The sequence below is a fragment of the Entelurus aequoreus genome, linkage group LG27 (assembly GCF_033978785.1).
Source record: "Entelurus aequoreus isolate RoL-2023_Sb linkage group LG27, RoL_Eaeq_v1.1, whole genome shotgun sequence".
Lineage (NCBI taxonomy): Eukaryota > Metazoa > Chordata > Actinopteri > Syngnathiformes > Syngnathidae > Entelurus > Entelurus aequoreus.
In genome coordinates this window covers 24,474,689-24,496,962 of record NC_084757.1, presented here as the reverse complement: position 1 = coordinate 24,496,962, position 22,274 = coordinate 24,474,689, and the positions used below count along the sequence as shown (strand labels likewise).

The 22,274-nt window shown below is 38.0% G+C and overlaps 1 protein-coding gene across 2 annotated transcripts; it reads left to right on the top strand.

Moving 5' to 3' along the window:
- The first annotated feature begins 778 nt into the window (after window positions 1-778).
- On the top strand, window positions 779-21,271 carry npl (N-acetylneuraminate pyruvate lyase (dihydrodipicolinate synthase)). Of its 2 annotated transcripts, none has more exons than XM_062038534.1 (12): window positions 779-935; window positions 1,064-1,140; window positions 4,416-4,489; window positions 11,944-12,031; window positions 12,369-12,426; window positions 13,644-13,719; window positions 13,793-13,885; window positions 13,975-14,120; window positions 14,208-14,254; window positions 18,279-18,363; window positions 18,436-18,475; window positions 18,565-21,271. In XM_062038534.1, the coding sequence occupies exons 2-12, from the start codon at window positions 1,073-1,075 to the stop codon at window positions 18,708-18,710; spliced, it is 921 nt and encodes a 306-aa protein (XP_061894518.1). In that variant the 5' UTR covers window positions 779-935; window positions 1,064-1,072; the 3' UTR covers window positions 18,711-21,271. The 2 variants fall into 2 exon arrangements, with proteins under 2 accessions (XP_061894518.1, XP_061894519.1); XM_062038535.1 differs by having other exon boundaries at window positions 789-935; window positions 1,068-1,140.
- The last annotated feature ends 1,003 nt before the right edge of the window (window positions 21,272-22,274 follow it).

The window sequence follows — 22,274 nt, the reverse complement described above, 5'->3', positions numbered from 1 at the left end:
TTGGAGTTATTGGACATTTATATTTAAAATAAACATTAACAAGAAGATCATCTTAGGAAAAAATATCTCAACAAAGTGACCACAGGCCTACCCAGTGGCCTAGTGGTTAGAGTGTCCGCCCTGAGATCGGTATAGGTTGTGAGTTCAAACCCCGGCCGAGTCATACCAAAGACTATAAAAATGGGACCCGTTACCAAGCAGGGACTTGGCACCCCGCATCAAGGGTTGGAATTGGGGTTTAAATCACCAAAAGTGTCTGTTTTCTCAGTACCTGTATTATTTCCCTATCAAATGAATAAATAATTTTATTTTTTTTAAAAGGGAGAAAAAAATAGGAATGCAACATGTCTGAGTTGTAATCTTAAAAAAGTACCAATTCAGCAAGTCCTGTTAGTATTTCCTGTAGAATTAATTGAAATGACTTTTTATCAACACAAAACTGTAGCGGCCGACAGAATACAGTCACATGATACCTCCCGTCGCCAACCAAACGTAAGGTTGACTATTACGATAGAAAAAAAGTCAACATTTTGGCAAATCATTACTAGTAACACCATAACCTCTCAAATGTTAATGTGGACCCCGATTTAAACAAGTTGAAAAACGTATTCGGGTGTTACCATTTAGTGGTAAATTGTACGGAATATGTACTGTACTGTGCAATCTACTAATAAAAGTTTCAATCAATCAATCAATGTAATTATTATCTGTGCTCGCGGTGATTTATATCTGGTCATTTGACTGGCGGTTTAGCTTGTTTATTTTGAAACTACATTTCCCGTGAAGCTTTGCCCTGGACTTAATCACGTGACCGGAACGACAACAACACTTATGAAAATTGTAGGAAGTGTTTAAACGATGGTTAGAATCCGCACTTCACTTGTCCAAAAGCACATGTGACTTGCACTCACAAGGAAAGGGACGAGTTTTACCAGGTAAGGTCTATTTTCGACCGTTATTCGCTTTTTCGCTTTTGTGTGCTAATAATGTGTCTGATACAAACAACAACCCTGTTCATTTTTTTTAATTTTTTTTTTTCCCATGTTAATGTGCGCTGGACCAGTCAGCTATTATGGCGAAGTCTGCTGATAAATTGGAAGGGCTTGTTGCAGCTACATTCACTCCATTCACCTCTCAAGGGTACGTACATAACTTTTACACATTATTTTTATGTGCATAATGCTGGTAATGATTCATTATTTTCATCAGATTAATCACACTTAAATTTGGAGTAATGATGGTAAATCACAGGTTATTATCGCATGCATAATTTTAAATGACACCAATGTTTGGGCACAAGTGCAATTTTATTGTCAGAATTATTCTGCCTTGAACACAATACTTATATAAAAACTTTTTGGCATCAGATTTTTTGTAAGAAAAAAGATAAATCATCCGATACAGGGTCAAACTGTCACAAAAAAAACTTAATTAATTAACTAACAGATATCAACCACTTTTATGAAGTAAAAACAATACACTGCATGAGATGATATACTATAATACAAAAGCTTAAAAGTGAGGGGTGTACTCGGCAAAAAAATTAGGGCTGTCAATTAACGACTTAACTCATGTGATTGATCACAAAATATTATCGCATTATTCATGTATATACCGTATTTTTCGGAGTATAAGTCGCTCCGGAGTATAAGTCGCACCGGCCGATAATGCACAATAAAAAAGGAAAAAAACCTATATAAGTCGCACTGGAGTATAAATCGTGTTTTTTGGGGAAATGTGATTGATAAAACCCAACACCAAGAATAGACATTTGAAAGGCAATTTAAAATAAATAAAGAATAGTGTACAACAGGCGGAATAAGTGTACGCGCTATGACGCATAAATAACCAACTGAGAACGTGCCTGGTATGTTAACGTAACATATTATGGTAAGAGTCATTCAAATAACTATAACATATAGAACATGCTATACGTTTACCAAACAATCTGTCACTCCTAATCGCTAAATCCCATGAAATCTTATACGTCTAGTCTCTTACGTGAATGAGCTAAATAATATTATTTGATATTTTACGGTAATGTGTTAATAATTTCACACATAAGTCGCTCCTGAGTATAAGTCGCACCCCCGGCCAAACTATGAAAAAAACTGAGATTTATAGTCCGAAAAATACGGTACGCAGATTAATCCCGCAATGTATTTTGACCGGACACGCTCCTTTACCTTGGTTATGTAAAAGGCGGCGGGGTTGTTATACGCTCAGTGATCTGGGGCCTCCCATAACAGTTGCGTGGCTTTTCTACTAAAAATAGACGTAAGTTCAAATCTAAAAAAACAGAGTACACAAGTAAAAATTCAGATGTATTAAATTGCACTTTGCATGCACAAATCCAAGCATATTTCTTTATTACATCACGATGGGATAGTTGTTGATGTATGTCTGTGATGGGTACATCAATCGGTCTAAAGCGGGGGTGTCAAACGTACGGCCCACGGGCAGGATCAGACCCGCAAACAGGTTTTATTCGGCCCGCGTGATGAGTTTGCCAAATATAAAAAATAAGCTGCTTTTTTTTTTTTTAATTGAAAGAAACTGCTGTTTAAATGTGTCCACTGGATGTCACAGTAGCAATTCTGTTAGGTAAGCAAACGGTTTATACCGAGGCCAAGCAAGAGGTACACAGTAAAGGGTGACTGTGGCTCCTCCTCCTCGACCCTCATGAAACTTAAAACCTGACGTTGTATGTCTTTGGCTTCGAGCACATCGTTATTTGACACCCTTACTTCCCCATAATATCTCTGTCAAACACAAGAAAAGTGAAGTTAACTCTTTCGAATAGTTTTTAACTCCCTTTCTTACGGTTTGTTGAGTTAGCACTGGATTGATGCGCGGACATGACAAAGGAGGTATTTGATACCTAGAAGGGATTTGTACATTTTCATAATGTGCTTGTTCTATTTTTGGCCAAAGTACAACAAAGAAAACAACCTCCAGTTGTCTTTATTTTTTTAAGTTATCATGCCATGATTTTACCATTCTGGCTCAATTGGGAACAGTGTTGGGTTACTTACTGAAAACCAGTAACTAGTTGCAGTTACTAGTTACTTTATTTCAAAAGTAACTGAGTTACTAACTCAGTTACTTACACCAAAAAGTATATAGACAAAGCTATTTTAAATAGCTGCAACATAACATACATATGTAACAAACAGCATAATAACAACATGTCACAACATAGCTGTAAAGCTGGCTTCACCCAAGGAAGGCACACATGACATACACAAAGCCTAAGTGAAGTGGCATTGGAGTCTGTGTCTTACTTTACTAGCTTCGTCGAAGCATGTTGCTTTTGTAGCTGTTTTAGCAGATTTGAATTTCTGTTTTGGGCAGTAGATGGGATCTTTGATCCAAGACACAACTTACATTTGACTAAAATGTTATTTTCTTTGTGCTCGACAAATGAAAAGTAGTGAGAATATCTCCATGTTAAAAAACTCGACTGCGGCTCAGCCGTGATGTGTTGTAAGTAAACACAGACACGCCCCCTCCCTCCCGTCCTCCCCTTCCCCTCCTCACACCCACACCCAGACACACGTCTTTCTTCTCTGGCTTGTGACACAAGAAGATTCAGAAGGACGACACCGCAGCGCTCCAATAAAACACACTCAGATCTTCTCTTTCTAGCCGATACTACATAAAAAATAACGCAGTAACGCATCATGTAGTAACGGTAACTGAGTTACTGAATATAAAAAATAACGCGTTAGACTACTAGATACTAGAAACTAACGGTGTTACACTAACGCGTTACGTTAGTCCCAAGACTGCTTGGGAATAGATTTTCCTCCATGCGTCCCTTGAGCGAAAATCACTTTGACACCCCTGGTCTAAAGAGTAAAAGTTGCCACTTTTTTATGTGAATTGATAGCCAGCATCATGTCTGTTTTGTCGCTTAAGTGTCCAAAGCCTGTGGAAATGTACGTATGGCAGCTATAGAGTTGGCGTGAAACAGCGCACGTTTTCACGTCAAAGTCAGTCTTGATACATCACAAGTTTGCCGTCCGTATGCAAGCTTGTTACATGAGGCCCCAAAGATCAGTGAGTAGACTCTGACAGGTGTGTGCGATAAAGGAGCAAATAAATGTTCACGTATGACATTCCGACAGATGAATTGCGTTTTTGTCAAAATATTGGGATCTTTTTTTAGTTAATTTAAATTATACAAGCTAGTAATTTGGTCCGTATGCAATTAATCATGTTTAATCACACCTCAAATGTGTGATTAATCTGTCTTTTGACAACACTAATATGTGTATATATACACAGTACAATGAGACATGGAGACAGTAAAATTGTATTTCCTCCTGCAAGATAGAAAAATGCCTTTTCAGATACAGGCAGACAACAAAACAAGGGGTTAAAGAACAGTATATTTGTTTCACCCAAAACAGTGAAATCAACCTTTCAGAGATTGGACCCTATATTGACTACTTGACAGAGAAGCAAGGTGTAAATAGCGTATTTGGTAAGTTATACAAGTGAGTATACATAAGTGGTAACTCATATATTATCAATTTCAATGTCCTGTCATTATCTTTGTTCCTACCTCAGTCAACCCACCTGCATGTACAACTTTAATTATAAAGCCAGGGTTTTCCCATGACTGCCAAGATACCTGCGCTTATGGGCTTGGTCACCATGATGTCATTAAATTGGTTGCATGCTTTGCTATGATGATATATTATATTCTAGTTCTTTAAAAAGGCTCAAAAATGTATACAAACATTTAAAAACAAATATGTTATTATTAATTAGTATTTTATATATATATATATATATATATATATATACATATTTTTATTTTTAAAATATATATATATATATTTTTTTTAAATCGTTTTGCCGTATTTTCAATTGTTGCTGCTTATTGTACAATGTACTTTGTTGAGATTTTTTTAAGTGTTTACAGACTTTCAATTACTTTTTTATGAAAAACAACTAGCAACAAATCTAGCATCTTCTTCTCGTGTAATTATAGAATGTTGAGAGACTACTTCTGTCCCTGGATGTCCCTGACGAAAGAGGCGAGCTGCCGCGAGCATGACTTCACAGTTGTTTCGCGCTGTTGCTCCGATTGGACTTTCTCTCCTTAAAAGTCGCCACAGTCCTCCTTAATATTTGCACATTTTGTAGATCGCTGTCCGCGGGTATATCTGGGATATATTTAAAATCACGTCCATATCACAGACATGCTGACAACACTCCAGACAGTGACCTGTGTTTTGTTTACAAACGGTTTCGTTTGTAAAATATGGTTGGAGTGTCCGACCTCAGATCGGTAGGTTGTGAGTTCAAACCCCGGCCGAGTCATACCAAAGACTATAAAAATGGGACCCATTACCTCCCTGCTTGGCACTCAGCATCAAGGGTTGGAATTGGGGGTTAAATCACCACAATGATTCCCGAGCGCGGCCACCGCTGCTGCTCACCGCTGCTGCTCACCGCTGCTGCTCACCTCCCAGGGGGTGGAACAAGGGGATGGGTCAAATGCAGAGGGTAATTTCACCACACCTAGTGTGTGTGTGTGTGTGACTATCAGTGGTACTTTAACTTTAACTTTAGCTTGGTTGATATATAGGTCAGGGTATGTAAATCAGTCTATTTTAGGATTTAGCAATGTCCCAACCGTGCCAATTCACGCAAATGTTAACCATTCACTGCAAAGTATGCACAAATTATTCTTCAAAGCCTGTAACTACACTGCACATTTTGGCTAATCAGCGGCACTCAAACGCAAACGTCAACTGTCTAATCAAAGCGTGTTTGTTTCTTGTGTAGATGAAGCTGGAACATCAACATGTAACAATATATAAACTATTTCTTGCTCAAACGGTATAATTGCCGTCCTCCCACATTGCTCAGACCTACTTCCAGTTCCTGTCTACAGCACTAAGCCTTCTGGGTAATGTAGTATATAAACATGTACTTCCTAATTTATGTGTATTTATACATTTATTTTTGATAACCTTTATTTATTCATTGTAAGGCAATTGAGAACAGATTTTAATTGGCAATGTTGATCCAGCAAAGATGCAGCATTTACATGTTAGAGATGTTGAAGTGTGATGATAAGCTCTCATCGTCTCTCATTTACCAACAAAAATTACTGCTATAGATGGCTCTCAACAGTTCCTAATATGGAAGTAAATGTGTTGGAATGAATGTTTAAGATGAACAAACACTTTCTACGTAAAATATACACAGAGAATGTCTGCAACTTGTGGATGACAGAACAGACAGTGTACAATAATAAAGCAGTTGGTGTTGTTTCTTTCTGTAACTATAATTAATTACGACTATTGTTAGTTATTAAATAGAACAGGCCGCGGCAATTACTAAAAATTGCAAAAATCCTGAAGGGACTGGAAATGGAGCGCTGTTGGAAAGCTCTGACGAAGGCTGAAGTGTCAGCAAGTAAGAGTCATCTCTTACTTCAAAAAATGTCTGCTCACAAAATTATTTTACCTGCATTTAAAGAAGACACAATGAACACAGTCGATCTGCTATAAGGATGTTTTTTAAAGGGCCTAGTACGCCGAATAAATGACTCCCCCCTAACTGCATTGCTAGCCGCCTCTTGCTAGCAGTATTTCAGTATTTGGAATCTTTTTGTTTTTTAAAGGGCCTAGTACGCCGAATAAATGACTCCCCCCTAACTGCATTGCTAGCCGCCTCTTGCTAGCAGTATTTCAGTATTTGGAATCTTTTTGTTTTTTAAAGGGCCTAGTACGCCGAATAAATGACTCCCCCCTAACTGCATTGCTAGCCGCCTCTTGCTAGCAGTATTTCAGTATTTGGAACCCACAGAAAAGATAAAGATGTATGTTCTTGTCTACACATAAGGATTTTGAATGATGGGCAAAATTTCCAAAGAAGTGAATTAAGTTCTAAAATGGCTTTAAAAGGTGAACATTTCATGACGTTAAGGACAATGCGCTACCTTGTGTATGAAATGCACTGCCTTGCCTTACTGTACCTCAGCAACATAACCGGTTGTGTGTTTTTACAAAAGATGCTTAATGTGACAAGATGTTCCCTTCTAGTCACAGGCAGTGTTGCAACCTAATGTCCGCCCTGGAAAAGGCCAGTCAGCGTTTTCTTGTGGGTCAAATTGGTTTCCTGTTAAATCTTACTTCCCCTGAAACTTATTTCCTTTAGTGAGTGTGATTCTGGGAAATTGCACACATTCTTTGTTGCCAATGGCAAATACACAAATAAACAGTAACAATAGTGTACCACAAAACTTCCTCTGTAATTGTGCCTCACTTTTTTAACCTTGTAGAGGAACTGCAATTTTTTGGGAATTTTGCTTGTCTTTCACAATCATTATGAGAGACATGACGATCATTTAAAAAAAAAAAGTTTTAAATATTAAATAAATGTGATCAAAAGCTGCTTACAATGGAGCTCATATGGGCCAATCAATTCTGCCTATAGAGCCCATAAAACACATCCAAACACCTCCATTGAGGTTGTACAAACCCCGTTTCCATATTAGTTGGGAAATTGTGTTAGATGTAAATATAAACCGAATACAATGATTTGCAAATCATTTTCAACCCATATTCAATTGAATATGCTACAAAGACAACATATTTGATGTTCAAACTGATAAACATTTTTTTTTTGCAAATAATCATTAATTTTAGAATTTGATGCCAGCAACATGTGCCAAAGAAGTTGGGAAAGGTGGCATTAAATACTGATAAAGTTGAGGAATGCTCATCAAACACTTATTTGGAACACCCCACAGGTGAACAGGCATATTGGGAACAGGTGGGTGCCATGATTGGGTATAAAAGTAGATTCCATGAAATGCTCAGTCATTCACAAACAAGGATGGGGCGAGGGTCACCACTTTGTCAACAAATGCGTGAGGAAATTGTTGAACAGTTTCAGAAAAACCTTTCTCAACCAGCTATTGCAAGGAATGTAGGGATTTCACCATCTACGGTCCATAATATCATCAAAGGTTAGGTTGTCCTAAAGAATTTGGAGGTAATCCTCCTTTTTCATTGTCCCATTTACTCTCTGTAAAGCACCAGTTCCATTGGCAGCAAAACAGGCCCAGAGCATAATACTACAACCACCATGATTGACGGTAGGAGTGTTGTTCCTGTGATTAAAGGCCTCACCCTTTCTCCTGAGATTTGGTCACATTTTCAGTAGACCCATAATAAATTCATAAAATAACCAAACTTCATGAATGTTTTTTGTGACCAACAAGTATGTGCTCCAATCACTCTATCACAAAATAATAAGAGTTGTAGAAATGATTGGAAACTCAAGACGGCCATGACATCATGTTCTTTACTAGTGTATGTAAACTTTTGATCGCGACTGTACATGATGTAATTATATATGTAATGAAGTAATGGGTGCATTTATAATATTTAATATTCAGGTATTTTTTATCATTTTAAGCATATGCGGCGCATTAATTTTAAAAAAAGCATCACAACGTTTGCTTTTTTTTTCTTCATCACTGATTATTTCTCACTGCAGACTTCATGGGAGTCAACAAACATAATAAAACATCACTTATTGTATAATGTCTGCTCTCGTTAGGATGCTGACTGCTAGAATGTTCATATATTCCTATTTAGGTGAAAAATGTCTCATAATCCTCTTGAAGAAACTGGCGAGGAAATAGTGTCGTCCTCGCCAGTTGTGGGTTCTAAATAGGCTCTCAAAGTGTCCCAACTTGTCGGATTATAGCCTTAGCCATCTACTTTCCAGGTGAGATGCATGATTTATGATCTACAGTAAACCACTTGATGATGTAAACATAGGGACACACGGTAGTGATCACGGGGCGGCGATAAATAGTTTGTCTACGTTAGCGTTTACAATAATATCACAAATACTTGGTTAATATTCAAGTCATGAAATGTAAATGGAGTATTGTTGGCGCATTTTGAGTGGTGATTTATCGGATTTTATGGGCGGAATAGTGGAGCTCCCATTAGCCACGCTGTAAACAGACTTATATTTATGTTTGTTTATTTTAATATTTAGAATGCATTAAAAAAATCCATCCGTCGTCATGTCTTTCATAATGATTGTGAACAACAAGCAAAATAAAAAAAATAAAAAGTGCAGTTCCCCTTTTGACTGGAGATCTTCAGTTCAAAATGTTGGTGACCTTTGAGTCTTGATATTTTTGTTCACGCTTAGCCTTCACACCACTTTTTGTAAATTTCCTGTCATCCGGAAAAGACACACAAAGTAAACGCTCCTCTCTCGCTACCGGAGTTTTGAGTACATTTTAAAGCTTTCCTTTCACTCCACGTGATCCCTAACCAGCGTCAACCGCCTTTTCAAGTGGTTGTTTAGGAACAATGCAATAATGCAAACTAAAGAACAAAACTCTTACACCGCACCCACAGACCGAGTCTCTGGAAACAGATACTCAGTTGATAATGATGGAAACATCAGACATTCTAGTATCAAGTGTGGAAAGTCTGCAGTGAAATACAGAACGTCTACAATCACAGATTATCAGCTTGAAAAAGGAGCTTTGTGATGACATTAGCAATCTTATAGATGATATGAAGAACCTTAGAGAGGACTGCGCCGTGATAAAGATCCTACAAGAAAACAACACTGCTCTGAAGATTACAATAGATGAAAGAGACCAGAATACACAAATGAATGACGTGATTGGCACCAGGCTTCATACCGCAGATCCCCCGATAAAGACCTCGCCTATAATAATCCCGCAAATTATGTGACTCACAATTTATTACATTTTGGGAATTTTGCTGTTAGTCACAGTCCGTATTTAAGACAAGAAGACACGTAAATAAATGATAATGTCTTTCTTTTCTTAATGCATTCTAATTTGTAATATACAAGGTGGCAAACTATAAAGGTAATAGGAGTCAAAAACTGCCAACAATACTCCCATTTATATGTCGTGACCTGAATATTAAACAAGTATTAGCGCTATTGTTATATTAAGCGCTAACACTAAGGAACTACTTTTAGCGGCGCCTTGATCACACAGGTAACTAGCTGATGCAGCTATTGACATACTGAGCTGCTGCATTGCCTCTGAGTTGGTAAAAGTTTCTACTAAGTTATAAATCATGCCTCTCACTTGTATAGTAGAAGGTTGTGGCCATAAACCGAGAAGTTGGTCAAGATACGAAGAGACAATCGTTTGCAGTACTTTTTTTTTCTTACCCTTCGTAATGTTTATGATTAATTCTTCATCTAAACGGAAAGATATAAACATCCCATCAGTCGGCATCCCAGTAATAGCGGACATTGTACAGCAAGTGATTTGTTATGTTTGTAGTTTGTATTTCTTGTTTAGCACTTAGCGATAGTGCTCATTGCTGGATCTGCTTAGCAGTCAGCTTCTAAAACTTGTGGCTCATCCTCCTTATATTCAGGCTAAAAAATGTAAGGTTCTGGGTCATAATTTGTCCCAAAGCAGTCCCTTGAATAGTAGCGTTATTGTTAAAGGAAATAGTGAACTTTGGGATGCACCATATGCTTAAAATGAGCAAAATACGTACATATTACCTGTTACTACATTACATACATTACATACATACAGTGTGTATAAAACAATGATGGATGTTTTTTATAGTGCTTTATAGAGCGAATCCCATTATCGGCATTGTTAGATGTTTTTTGATAGCGTTTATTTACCTATTTATTTAGAATGCATGAAAAAATATCATACATAACTTTGATTGTCTCACGTAAGGATTGAATGTTGAGTGATCGTTCACAATCATTATGAAAGACATGACGACAGATTTTTTTTTTGAACGGGTTCTAAATATTTTTATAAAAAATATTAAAAGTGCACTCACAATGGAGCCTATGGGAGCCGTTCAATTCTTCATATGGAGCCCCTAAAAAACATACTTACTGTACAAGGTCTGCTGTGATTAGGATGCTGACTGCTGGGATGTTCATATATTCCCCTTTAGGTAAAGAATGTCTCATAATCCTTGCGAAGAAACGGGGTGCTGCGAGCGGGGAACAGGCGCTTTTCGTGTAATTTTCGCCAGTTCCAGGTCCTAAATTGGCTGTCAAAGTGTACCAACTTGTCGGATTCCCTACTCAGAGGTGAGCTGCATGATTTATGATCTACAATAAACTTGCAGGGAAGCGAGGAAACAGCAGACCACTCGATGATGTAAACACAGGGAGACACGGTAGTGAGCACGTCGCCGCTATAATTTGTCTTCGTTAGCGTTTATAATAATAATATCCCTAATACTTGGTTAATATTCAACTCACGAAATGTATATGGAGTATTGTTGGCACTTTTTGAATGGTTATTTATCAAATTTTATGGGCGGAATAGTGGAGCTCCCATTGGCTCCGCTGTTCTTTTATTTATGTTTATTTCATATTTAGAATGCATCATGTCTTTCATAATTATTGAGAACAATAGACAAAATCCCCCCCCCCCCAAAAAAAAAGTGCAATTCCCCTTTAATACCTTTCCATGTGAACTTTTGTGATTGTTTGTGTTACAGATTGAGTACAGGAAGTGAACAAATGTGTGAGCAATTGCTATGAAACATAAAAGGGGGAGGATTAAATAAACTCTGCTTCTTCCTACTCTCTTTCGGACATGTTGAAATAGGAAACTGTATATATTTGATGTGCCACTTTGTAACTGTATTTGAAATAAACGTATACCACAACCACAGATGCCGCCATTCTGTGTCTGTTTTGACAAATACCAGAAAAGTTAGAAAAATACACTTTTAGCTCCGAACTGTTATTTTCAGCCATTTTTATGTTCTAACGGGCACTGTGGCAAAAAAAAAAAAAAGGGAACCGCTGGACTACTGTATATTGTTTTGTTCCTGTCGTTGCTTGTTAAGATGTTTTTGAATCCCCCTTTAATGCTGGCAAAACATGTAACAAGACCCTACTTGCTCACAGTGAATGGCACTACAGGAGAGGGCATGTCTCTCAGCGTCCAAGAGAGGAAGTTACTAGCGCACGACTGGTGTCAGAAAGCCAAGGGCAAGTAAGTTATCAAGTACAATTTTTGCCCGGTATTCCCTTCAGCAGCAACTGAATGTACCAAACCAAACTGACAACAAATAGTCTTTGCAGTTCATTCTAAAACTTCACAATTGAATAGTAGGACTGAGCTAACAGGCCTTTGGTGCCTCACACAGCCTGTAAAGGACACGGAGACTCGGCAGGAACAGCATTTACTTCTAACAAACAGCACTATATACATTATGAGACATTTTCTGTACACACATATATATTCCATAAGTGAACAGTGAATGTTGCAGTCAGATTTCTTGGGTGAGGTCCGAGTTTGAAGGATTGCGCTTGTTTTTATGTTTGTGCAGACTGGAGCAGGTGATCGTGCATGTTGGCTGCTTGAGTCTCAAAGACTCCCAAGACCTGGTGAGTTCCTGTTTGGAATGAAGCATTGCAGATTACTAACACTAAAGCCTGCATGTCTGAACATTACGAGTTTCTGACAATAGTTAAACATTTTACACCAGTTACCAACGCCTTAGTTTGGTTGTATAAAGATGTAATTTAAAAACACCATTGAATCAATTAATTGTTACTGAAATAATGATATGGTATGAATATAAATGTTTAAGAATTTACCTCATGATATTGTTACACAATTGCCAAAGCCTTTGATTTTTTTTTTTTTTAATGTACACAAAAAAAATCAGATTTTACAATAAAAAAAAAAACTGGCAGAATGTTACCGTAAACTACAGCATGTTACTGTAAATAGAAAAACGGTACTACTGTTTTTATGGTAAAAACTCTGGCGACTTAGCTGCTAGTTAGTTTTTTTGATCGTAAAATCTATTTATTACAGTGTTATTATTGTAAATTGAAAAATGGTACCACAGTTTTTTTATTATGATAAAATTATGGCGACTGAGCTGTGTTTTTATTTATTTAAAAAAAATTTTTTTTACTGTAAAATCTATTGTAATGTTTACAGTTTACAATTTGGTGGATAACTTACCTTTGAAATAACTAGTCAAGCATATATTCAAGTTGTTATTTAAACATAACAAATGTTAGGAATGGATATGATAACATAATACTTCTTAAATTTTTGATAATATTACAGTCAAAAAGTATGCGACAGCATGCAAAAGAAAAAGTACTTTTATTGAGGCATATTATTTCCAGGCTTATAAAATGAAGTGCCTGGGCCTTGAGTCTGACACCTGTGCAATAGATGTTTTTATTAATGAAATAACATTTACTGTAATCATATCATTTATATTTTGATATCTAGCTTTGTGTTTATTCTTTAAAATTTCACAATGCTTTGATGTACAACATTAAGACAGAAGGGAAAACATTCATACATAACAAATAATAGCATATTCAAAGTAAAACAACAGCTCCACATTAATTGCATATAATTGGTTATGCCATAGTATAGGATAAAAAAATAGCCATAAGTATACCAACGTTGTTTACAAAATAAAAGGTACAATTGATTTCCAGTTAGAAACCAAAAAGATAGGAAATAATTATTTTGTGCAAATATGTAAAGTCTTAATCTTTTAATAAAAATGACTGCTTTTATTCCCATGAGTTGACCATATAACGCATGCAATTCTGCTCTTACGGTTTATCAGGCTAGCCACGCAGCTTCAATCAATGCTAATGGGATAGCCGTCATCGCTCCCTCCTTCTTTAAACCGAGCTCTGCAGGTATGTGATGCTTAAAAAAAACGTTTAAATTTAAAGTTGGAGTTACAATTATGACACGTTTGTCTCGTCTCAGAGGCGCTGAGGACGTACCTCAAGGAAGTGGCTTCTGTGGCCCCATCAGTGCCCTTCTATTATTACCATATTCCAGCTCTTACTGGTGTTAATGGTCAGTGTCACTAATGATTTCTTTCCAACAAGGTAAAAGCAATCATTATTTAGCAATTTTATTTCTCCTTTCTCCTGTCTGTCCTCAAGTGCCTGTTAGAGATTTACTGGAAGGAATCGAGACCCTCATTCCCTCCTTCAGGGGTGTGAAGTTCTCAGGAAGTGACCTGATGGACTTTGGCCAGTGCGTCAGCCACATTCAGCCCCACTGCTCAGTCCTGTACGGCGTGGACGAGGTGTGGTGCTCAGGCTGCATGATGACATTCTGTGCTGTGACCTATGACCTCCACTGTTAACACACTAAAGACTTTACTCTCTTATAGCAACTGTTGGCAGCCCTTGTGTTAGGAGCCCACGGAGCAGTCGGCAGGTGGGTGCTTTTATTAGTTTATGTATCCATAACTACACTGTAAAAAAATGACCGTTAATAACTACGGGAATCAATTGTTAAATAGCAACAGTAAAACACTGTAAAAAGTCTATCACACTAGTGCGGGGGTCAGCAACCCGCGGCTCTCGAGCCGCATGCGGCTCTTTAGTGCTGCCCTAGTGGCTCCCTGGAGCATTTTAAAAAAAGGATGGAAAATGGAAAAAGATGTGGGAACATTTTTTTTAGTTTGTTTTTTGTTTGAGGACAAACATGACACAAACCTTCCCAATTGTTAGAAAACCACTGATATGTTTGTGTGTATGCTTCACTGATGAGAGTATTTGGTGAACATCGTTTTGTCCTACTAATTTCGGCGGTTCTTGAACTCACCATAGTGTGGACTGTGACGCAACGGTATGTTTACATGTAAAATCTTCCACTCCTTCTTTGTCTCATTTTGTCCACCAAACATTTTATGCTGTGCGTGAATGCACAAAGGTGAGCTTTGTTGACGTTATTGACTTGTTGGAGTGCTAATCAGGCATATTTGGTCAGTGCTTAACGGCAAGCTAATTAATGCTAACAGGCTATTTAGGCTAGCTGTATTTTAATATTGCATCATTATGCCTCATTTGTAGGTATATTTGAGCTCATTTAATTTCCTTTACTTTTATCCTCTTTGTATATAATTTAGTTTTGCATGTCTCATGACACATTATCTGTATGTAATATTGGCTGCATTTCAGATCGTTGTTGCCATGTTGTTCCAGACCACAGCATACGTTACCCAGTTTGTCAAAGATTGTCATACATACAAGAGAAGAAGACAGCCTGCCGTTTCCTTTAACTTGGACACACACATCTATACATTTGGCCATTAAAAGCCAGTCATTTCCAGGAGTTATCTCACCTTCTGAGTAGCCTCTGAGTTACTAATGGTTTCTAATGTTGTAAAAATGTGTAGAATAAATATTACATTTCAACATTTCTGTCAACAAAGATTGGCGTCAGCCTGCGACACATAGTAATTTTGATAGTAGGCTATTATAGCTAATATAGACACTTATGTCATGTGTTGTCTTCATTATAAGACTTATATACGATTTTTTGCGGCTCCAGACCATACTTGCCAAGACTCCCGATTTTTCCAGGAGACTCCCGAATTTCAGTGCCCCTCCCGAAAATCACCCGGGGCAACCATTCTCCCGAATTTCTCCCGATTTTCACCCGGTCTACAATATTAAGGGCGTGCCATGATGGCACTGCCTTTAGCGTCCTCTACAACCTGTCGACGCGTCCGCTTTTTCACCATACAAACAGCGTGCCGGCCCAGTAAAATGTTGTATGCGGCTTCTGCATACACACAAAAGTGACTGCAAGACATACTTGATCAACAGCCATACAGGTCACACTGAGGGTGGCCGTATAAACAAATTTAACACTGTTACAAATATGCGCCACACTGTGAATCCACACCAAACAAGAATGACAAACACATTTCGGGAGAACATCCGCACCGTAACACAACATAAACACAACAGAACAAATACCCGGAATCCCTTGCATCCTTAACTCTTCCGGGCTACAATATACACCCCCGCTACCACAAAACACCCCCCTCCCCCACCCCCAATCTCCCGAATTCGAAGGTCTCAAGGTTGGCAAGTATGCTCCAGACAGATTTGTTTTTTGTAGTTTTGGTCCAATATGGCTCTTTCAACGTTTTGGGTTGCCGACCCCTGCACTAGTGAATGCAGTGGATTCCTGCAAACCGAGAAACAGTAGATAAACTAAATTACGTACAAAGCACATGACTTTACTGTGAAAATCATGAAAAATTGTACAATGCATTTGCAAATACTGTAATGTCACAAGCATGCAAATCCTAAAATGTACAGTATTATTGTGTCTAAATTAAAGATTTTGCAGATAGTACATTTACATTTACAGCATACCTTAATTGTGTTAAAGCATTAGCTTAGTTAACTTTTGGCGAACAACATGTTTTGTTTTATTTTTGTGGCAAGTTGTTTCAGACAATTAGGGGTTATATCTATGTGCTTCATTGTAAACTGCATCGAAATGAACCACGCTGCGTGTTTTTTTTTGTTTTTTTTGCGTGTTTAAGTGTGCTGGAACTGGTTGCAAGCAGCTTTTTAACAGATACGGAGCATTTTTAAGGCACATTTTTAATACATCACTTTAAGGAATGTGTTTCTGAAGGCCATGTTGTGAGATGTCCAGTGAAAGGTTGTACAAATACTTTCCAAGTTAAAATCCTCATGTGCCGCTCACATGTCTCGGAAACACAGGCATTTTGCAACATTAGTATCTGTGACAGGGCAACACGGTGACACAGTGGTTAGCGCTCGTGCCTCACAGTGAGAAGGTCCTGGGTTCCATTGGGTTTTCTCAGGGTACTCCGGTTTCCTCCCACCTCCAAAGACATGCACCTTAGGCTGATTGGCGACACTAAAATTGGCCCTAATTTGTTTTATGGGGGATTCCTGGCAAACACAGCTGCCAGTATTTTACCGTAATTTCTGTAGAATTGTTTTTTGTAAACAGGTTAACAACATATAATTTATTTTCATAGTAATTAACTGTAAGCAAAAACAGTTATCAACTGTAAAATTAACGGATTCAACATCAACATACCATAATGTCCTATACATCATGACTGTATTTTTTACAGTCAATTCCTTGCAATCACAGCTACCGGTATTTTACCGTAAATTGCGCAGATTTTTTTTTTTTGCGGCAAAAAGGTTCTGATCTTTTGAAAGGTGCACATTGTGTTATTTCCCCTACATTTGATGGTATGAATGGGTTGACTGATACGTTGTCAATTAGCAGGACGACACATCGAATTTTGGTGTACATCCAACTTCCGTCTGTCTATTGATGTTACATCATTGCATCATATGTCCATGAACCAGGATGTGCAAAAACAACCTGACAGATCTCTTTTAAACTTTATAAAGGGATGGAACAAAGAAAGAACCCATGAATTGTTTGTGTTCACGATAACATCAAACGTGACCTAAGGGACGGCGTGGCGAAGTTGGTAGAGTGGCTGTGCTGGCAATCGGAGTGTTGCTGGTTACTGGGGTTCAATCCCCACCTTCTACCTTCCTAGTCACGTCCGTTGTGTCCTTGGGCAAGACACTTCACCCTTTGCCTCTGATGGCTGCTGGTTAGCGCCTTGCATGGCAGCTCCCGCCATCAGTGTGTGAATGTGTGTGTGAATGGGTAAATGTGGAAATACTGTCAAAGCGCTTTGAGTACCTTGAAGGTAGAAAAGCGCTATACAAGTATAACCCATTTATCATTTATTTATTATAATATCAACCAGGAAGAAGTGCGATTGGCATTGTTGGTTATCAGTGTAAGACAAACGATCTCGCCGATTCTTTCGAAACTTTGTAAAAGGATGAAACAGGGAAAGAACCTGTAAAATGTTGGTGACAATTTTATTTTAACATCAAACATATTATTAGTATTATTAAGTTAGACTGTATTTATTTTAGCTATGCGTGATTTTATGTAAATATATTTTTTCATCGGTCCTTTTAATATTTGTTTTTGTAATCAGCCTGATGTAAACCTTGATAATAATCTTTGTGATTAACACATGCTTTGTTATCATTTGACAAGGTTTATCCTGTTAAACTGAAAGTAGATTAGATATCATTATGAATATGATTACAATCAAGACTGAAATGACACATTTTGTGTTAATATTTGAGTGGGTCCTGTGCCCTTCTGTACTGGAAAAGTTGGGCCGTGAGGTCAAAAAGGTTAAGAACCCCTGATGTAGACCACAAGTAAGTGTTTTAAATATAGTAAAAAAAAAAAAAAATTAATTACCCTTCTAATGTAACATTGCAAAATCTTCCGTCAGCACCTATGAACCAGGAAATAGGCTGCTCATAAACAAACAGTTAACAGTTTAACAATTTTTATTTTCCAATTTTTTAAAATTATTATAGGCATTAATATGTGTTTCTTTCTCCGCCTGCAGCACGTACAACTATCTGGGATCTCACATGAACAAGCTGTTGTCTGAGTTTGAGAAGGGCAACCTTGCAAACGCTAGAAGCATTCAGGTAGCTTGACACTTGTCCCATTTTCTCCATTTCGACGTTTTTCATCTGTTTTTTTGTGGTGTTTTTGTGCAGTTCAAGATGCAAGAACTTATCAGCTACGCTGTAAAACTGGGTGCGCGTTCTCTCAACAAACTGATCATTCCATTCTGAGCCGTTTTGTCCATTTCTGATATGTTACCCCCCCTTTCCCCACACTGGTAGGATTCAACCTGAGCGTGAACAAGCAGTTGATGACGGAGGTGTCGGGCGTGCACCTCGGCCCCCCTCGGCTTCCTCTGACGCCGTGCCCTCAACAACAGGCTCTGTCCATCAAACAGAAGTATCAGAATCTCTTTCCTGTACAGTAATAATAGTGTCCTGCCAGTATTAATGTAAACAAACAAATCCTCTTTGTTACAAGTCAAGAAGGGTGTGGACTCGATTTACACGACTTGGACTCGATGCACAATTTTGATGACTTAATACTCAACTTGACAATACAGTCAAATGATTGGCGCTTTGACTTGGATTTTGACGTCAATGACTCGGGACTTGATGACTTGAAAATGCAGTATTCCATCACTCCTCCACGGTTCACTTACTACGGCCTGAGTGCAACGCAAATTTTAAAGAGCAATTAGAATTGCGTTTCATGTTAAAATGAAGTACGTTTTTAAGTGTGTGTGTGTTGTAAGAGTATAGGATGTGTGTATAAGTGTGTGTAGAGGGCTTATAGAGACTTTAAATGCATGTAACAATCAAACAATACAATAAATAGCTACAATCTTATGTCGATAACATCCTTAACATTCACTGGATACACCTTATTGAAAAAGGCAAGAAGTTGAATAAACTCACTCTAACAAAATTATAACACAAAAGTAAACGCTTTCTAATGCTAGGGGAATTATTTTGACTCGCGGGGGGGGCAATTTAGAGAAAAAAATGTGTTTGGGGGCCGGTATATCTGATTTTTAGGAACACTAATGCAAAACCTCACAATAATGTCTGATTGAATGCTAAAAACGTTAAGAGGGAATGGAAGTTTAAGTTTTTTTTACTGAACGAGACACCCAGAATGTGCCTGAAAATAAAGAATGTGGGATTTACAATATTAACTATGACCGATAAAACACTGAATATTGACAACGTATGAACGTCACACCCCCTCTCGATCGACGTATATTTCAATCAAGCAAAACGCAACAAAAATGCGACAAACACAGAAAAAATATGAACGCGAAGGGTAATAAAAAAAAACCCATCTACAATCTAATACATCTGATACATCACTAAGCTTAAGAACTTTGCTGTAAAAATCTCCTTCTGGGTCTGTCCCTGACACCCGCATTTCAGGCTGGCCGCTCTGGAATCACTGCTTGGTGCCTCGTCTGAGCTGCTGTGATATATATGTATATGATGTATATCTATCTATATGGTTTGATATACTAGTTACAAACCATAGTAACTAGTATATCATGCAAAAGCGCAGATTCCAACCATTGAAATACTTTGTATAATTCAAGACTTGTGGTAATTTGAAAACATCACTGCATATATCATAATGGCAGCTACAGTTTCCATCTTAAAGATCTAAAAAAATATTTGGGAATGTCCGGCGGGCCAGATTGAAAAGCTCAACGGGCTGCATTCGGCCCCCGGGCCTTAATTTACCCAGGTCTACTGTGGGGGAATACATTATTAACAATAACTGGCAATAAACACATCATTAAACAAACATTTTGTACAACTAGAGCCGCATAGAGCAATGGGAAACCGGAACAGCGCATGTGCTGACGTGTCTGTGGCGGCCATCTTGGTGACGGTGCTGTCATAATTTGTTAATTTCTCACAAGTAACACTAACTACTGCTTCACTGCAATAATCAACATTGAATACGTCAGAAAACCAAACCGTATTCTGCAAAACAAAAAAAAACCTGATGCTGATGTGTCTAGGTGGCGGCCATCTTGGTGAGGGCGGTGTCATAATTTGCTAATTTCTCAAAGGTAACGCTGACTACTGCTTTACTGTGGAGAAGTGAGTAATCAACAATGAATATGTCATAAAACCAAACCGTATTCTGCAAAACAAAGAACGAAGAAAAACATGACGCTGATGTGTCTAGTTGGCGGCCATCTTGGTGAGGGCGGTGTCATAATTTGCTAAATTCTCAAAGGTAACGCTGACTACTGCTTTACTGTGGAGGAGTAATCGACAATGAATACGTCATAAAACCAAACTGTATTCTGTAAAACAAAGAATGAAGGAAAACCTAACGCTGACGTGTCTATGTGGCGGCCATCTTGGTGAGGGCACTGTTATAACTTGCGATTTCTCAACCAATTTACTTGCGGTTTACTTTATTGTTAACATCAAAACATGAGCTATTAATGCGAAACATTGAATTAAAAAACAAGACCAAAAAATTGTTACTGAAGAAAGCTTATTTTCAGCTCAAAGGGGCGTGTCGGTTCTCGGCCGCCGTGTGGCGGAAGTTCTATTAATTAGGATAAACCATCAGTGTGGAGGACAGTCTTGTGGGTTGTAAATATCACGTCTGTGCCTTTTAAAGTAACAATCAGGTTCAAGATTACACTACCAGGATGTGAATAAATTAAACTCTGGTTGTAATCTATTTAAAAACAGAACAATCCAGAATGTGAGTGTTGTATGTGTCAATTTAATTACATATACATTGCTGAACAGCATTTTATTTAACTGTGCTTGTGACTTAAAAGACTTGAAAATTTCATGCAGCGAATTTCGGAATTGTCTTGATTGGAGACTTGACTTGAGATTTTTAGGATTAAATACTGAAGACTTTCAAATCACTGACTTTCTTTCACCTCTGCAAATCAAGAACATGTGTAGTTTTCCGACTGAATGATAGTAGGCTTGTAATCCAATTAATAAAGTGATTTCTTTACCTCTTTGGTGAATTTTTATATTCTTGTACTTTGTTCTCTAGTCGGTGTTCCAAGTCACCATGACCAGATCATAGTACAACTTGGAACACGACTTATCTGGCTTCCAAAAAGTAAACAAAACCTTTCTTTTTAAATCATCACTCGAGACTTCTGCAAATCTCATGAGAATTCAATTCTCCTTCAGAGGTTTTTTTTGCGGGGTACCAATGGAAAAGTGTGACGACAACTACAGGACCTTTTTGCTACCCATTGTTCGGTATAAAATTAGCAATGTAATTACATTGAATTAATGAATGAATAAATTAAAACAAATTAAATAGTATTCATATAAGGAAATTGATTGTATTACTCAAATGCTAACAAAACTTTACATTAGGTTTATTATGCAGTAGTTGACTTGCATACCATTGTACAGTAAAATGAATGGTTTTTACGATGTTGACAAACCACATACAGTAGGGCATACCATTTAACTATGTTAAACATCGCCTGTACAGTAAAATGAATGGTTTTTACAATGTTGACAAACCACATACAGTAGGAATTCAGGAATTCGTATGGCCCCACGGTGAAAAGTGACAAATTTGGGGTGCACCATTCACTTCAGCCACAAGATGGCAGTAGAGTGACAATCTTAAAATGTGTTTTGTGGCAAATCCAACTTTGACCACGGTGTCAGTTAAGTTAAGTTAAAGTACCCATGATGGTCACACACACACTAGGTGTGGCGAAATTATTCTCTGCATTTGACCCATCACCTTTGATCACCCCCTGGGAGGTGAGGGGAGCAGTGAGCAGCAGCGAGCAGCAGCGGTGGTGATTTAACCCCCAATTCCAACCCTTAATGCTGAGTGTCAAGCAGGGAGGTAATGGGTCCCATTTTTATAGTCTTTGGTATGACTCGGCCGGGGTTTGAACTCACAACCTACCAATCTCAGGGCGAACACTAATCACTAGGCCACTGAGTTGCGATGTAGAGTGGCGCTTTTCAGCAGACTCCAT

Bases quoted from the DNA above. Each gene is read 5' to 3' on its own strand.
- npl (XM_062038534.1), top strand. From the start codon at position 1,073: ATGGCGAAGTCTGCTGATAAATTGGAAGGGCTTGTTGCAGCTACATTC. The intron at 12,427-13,643 runs GTGAGTTCCTGT...ACGGTTTATCAG, and splicing joins TCAAAGACTCCCAAGACCTG to GCTAGCCACGCAGCTTCAAT. The intron at 13,886-13,974 runs GTCAGTGTCACT...TCTGTCCTCAAG, and splicing joins AGCTCTTACTGGTGTTAATG to TGCCTGTTAGAGATTTACTG.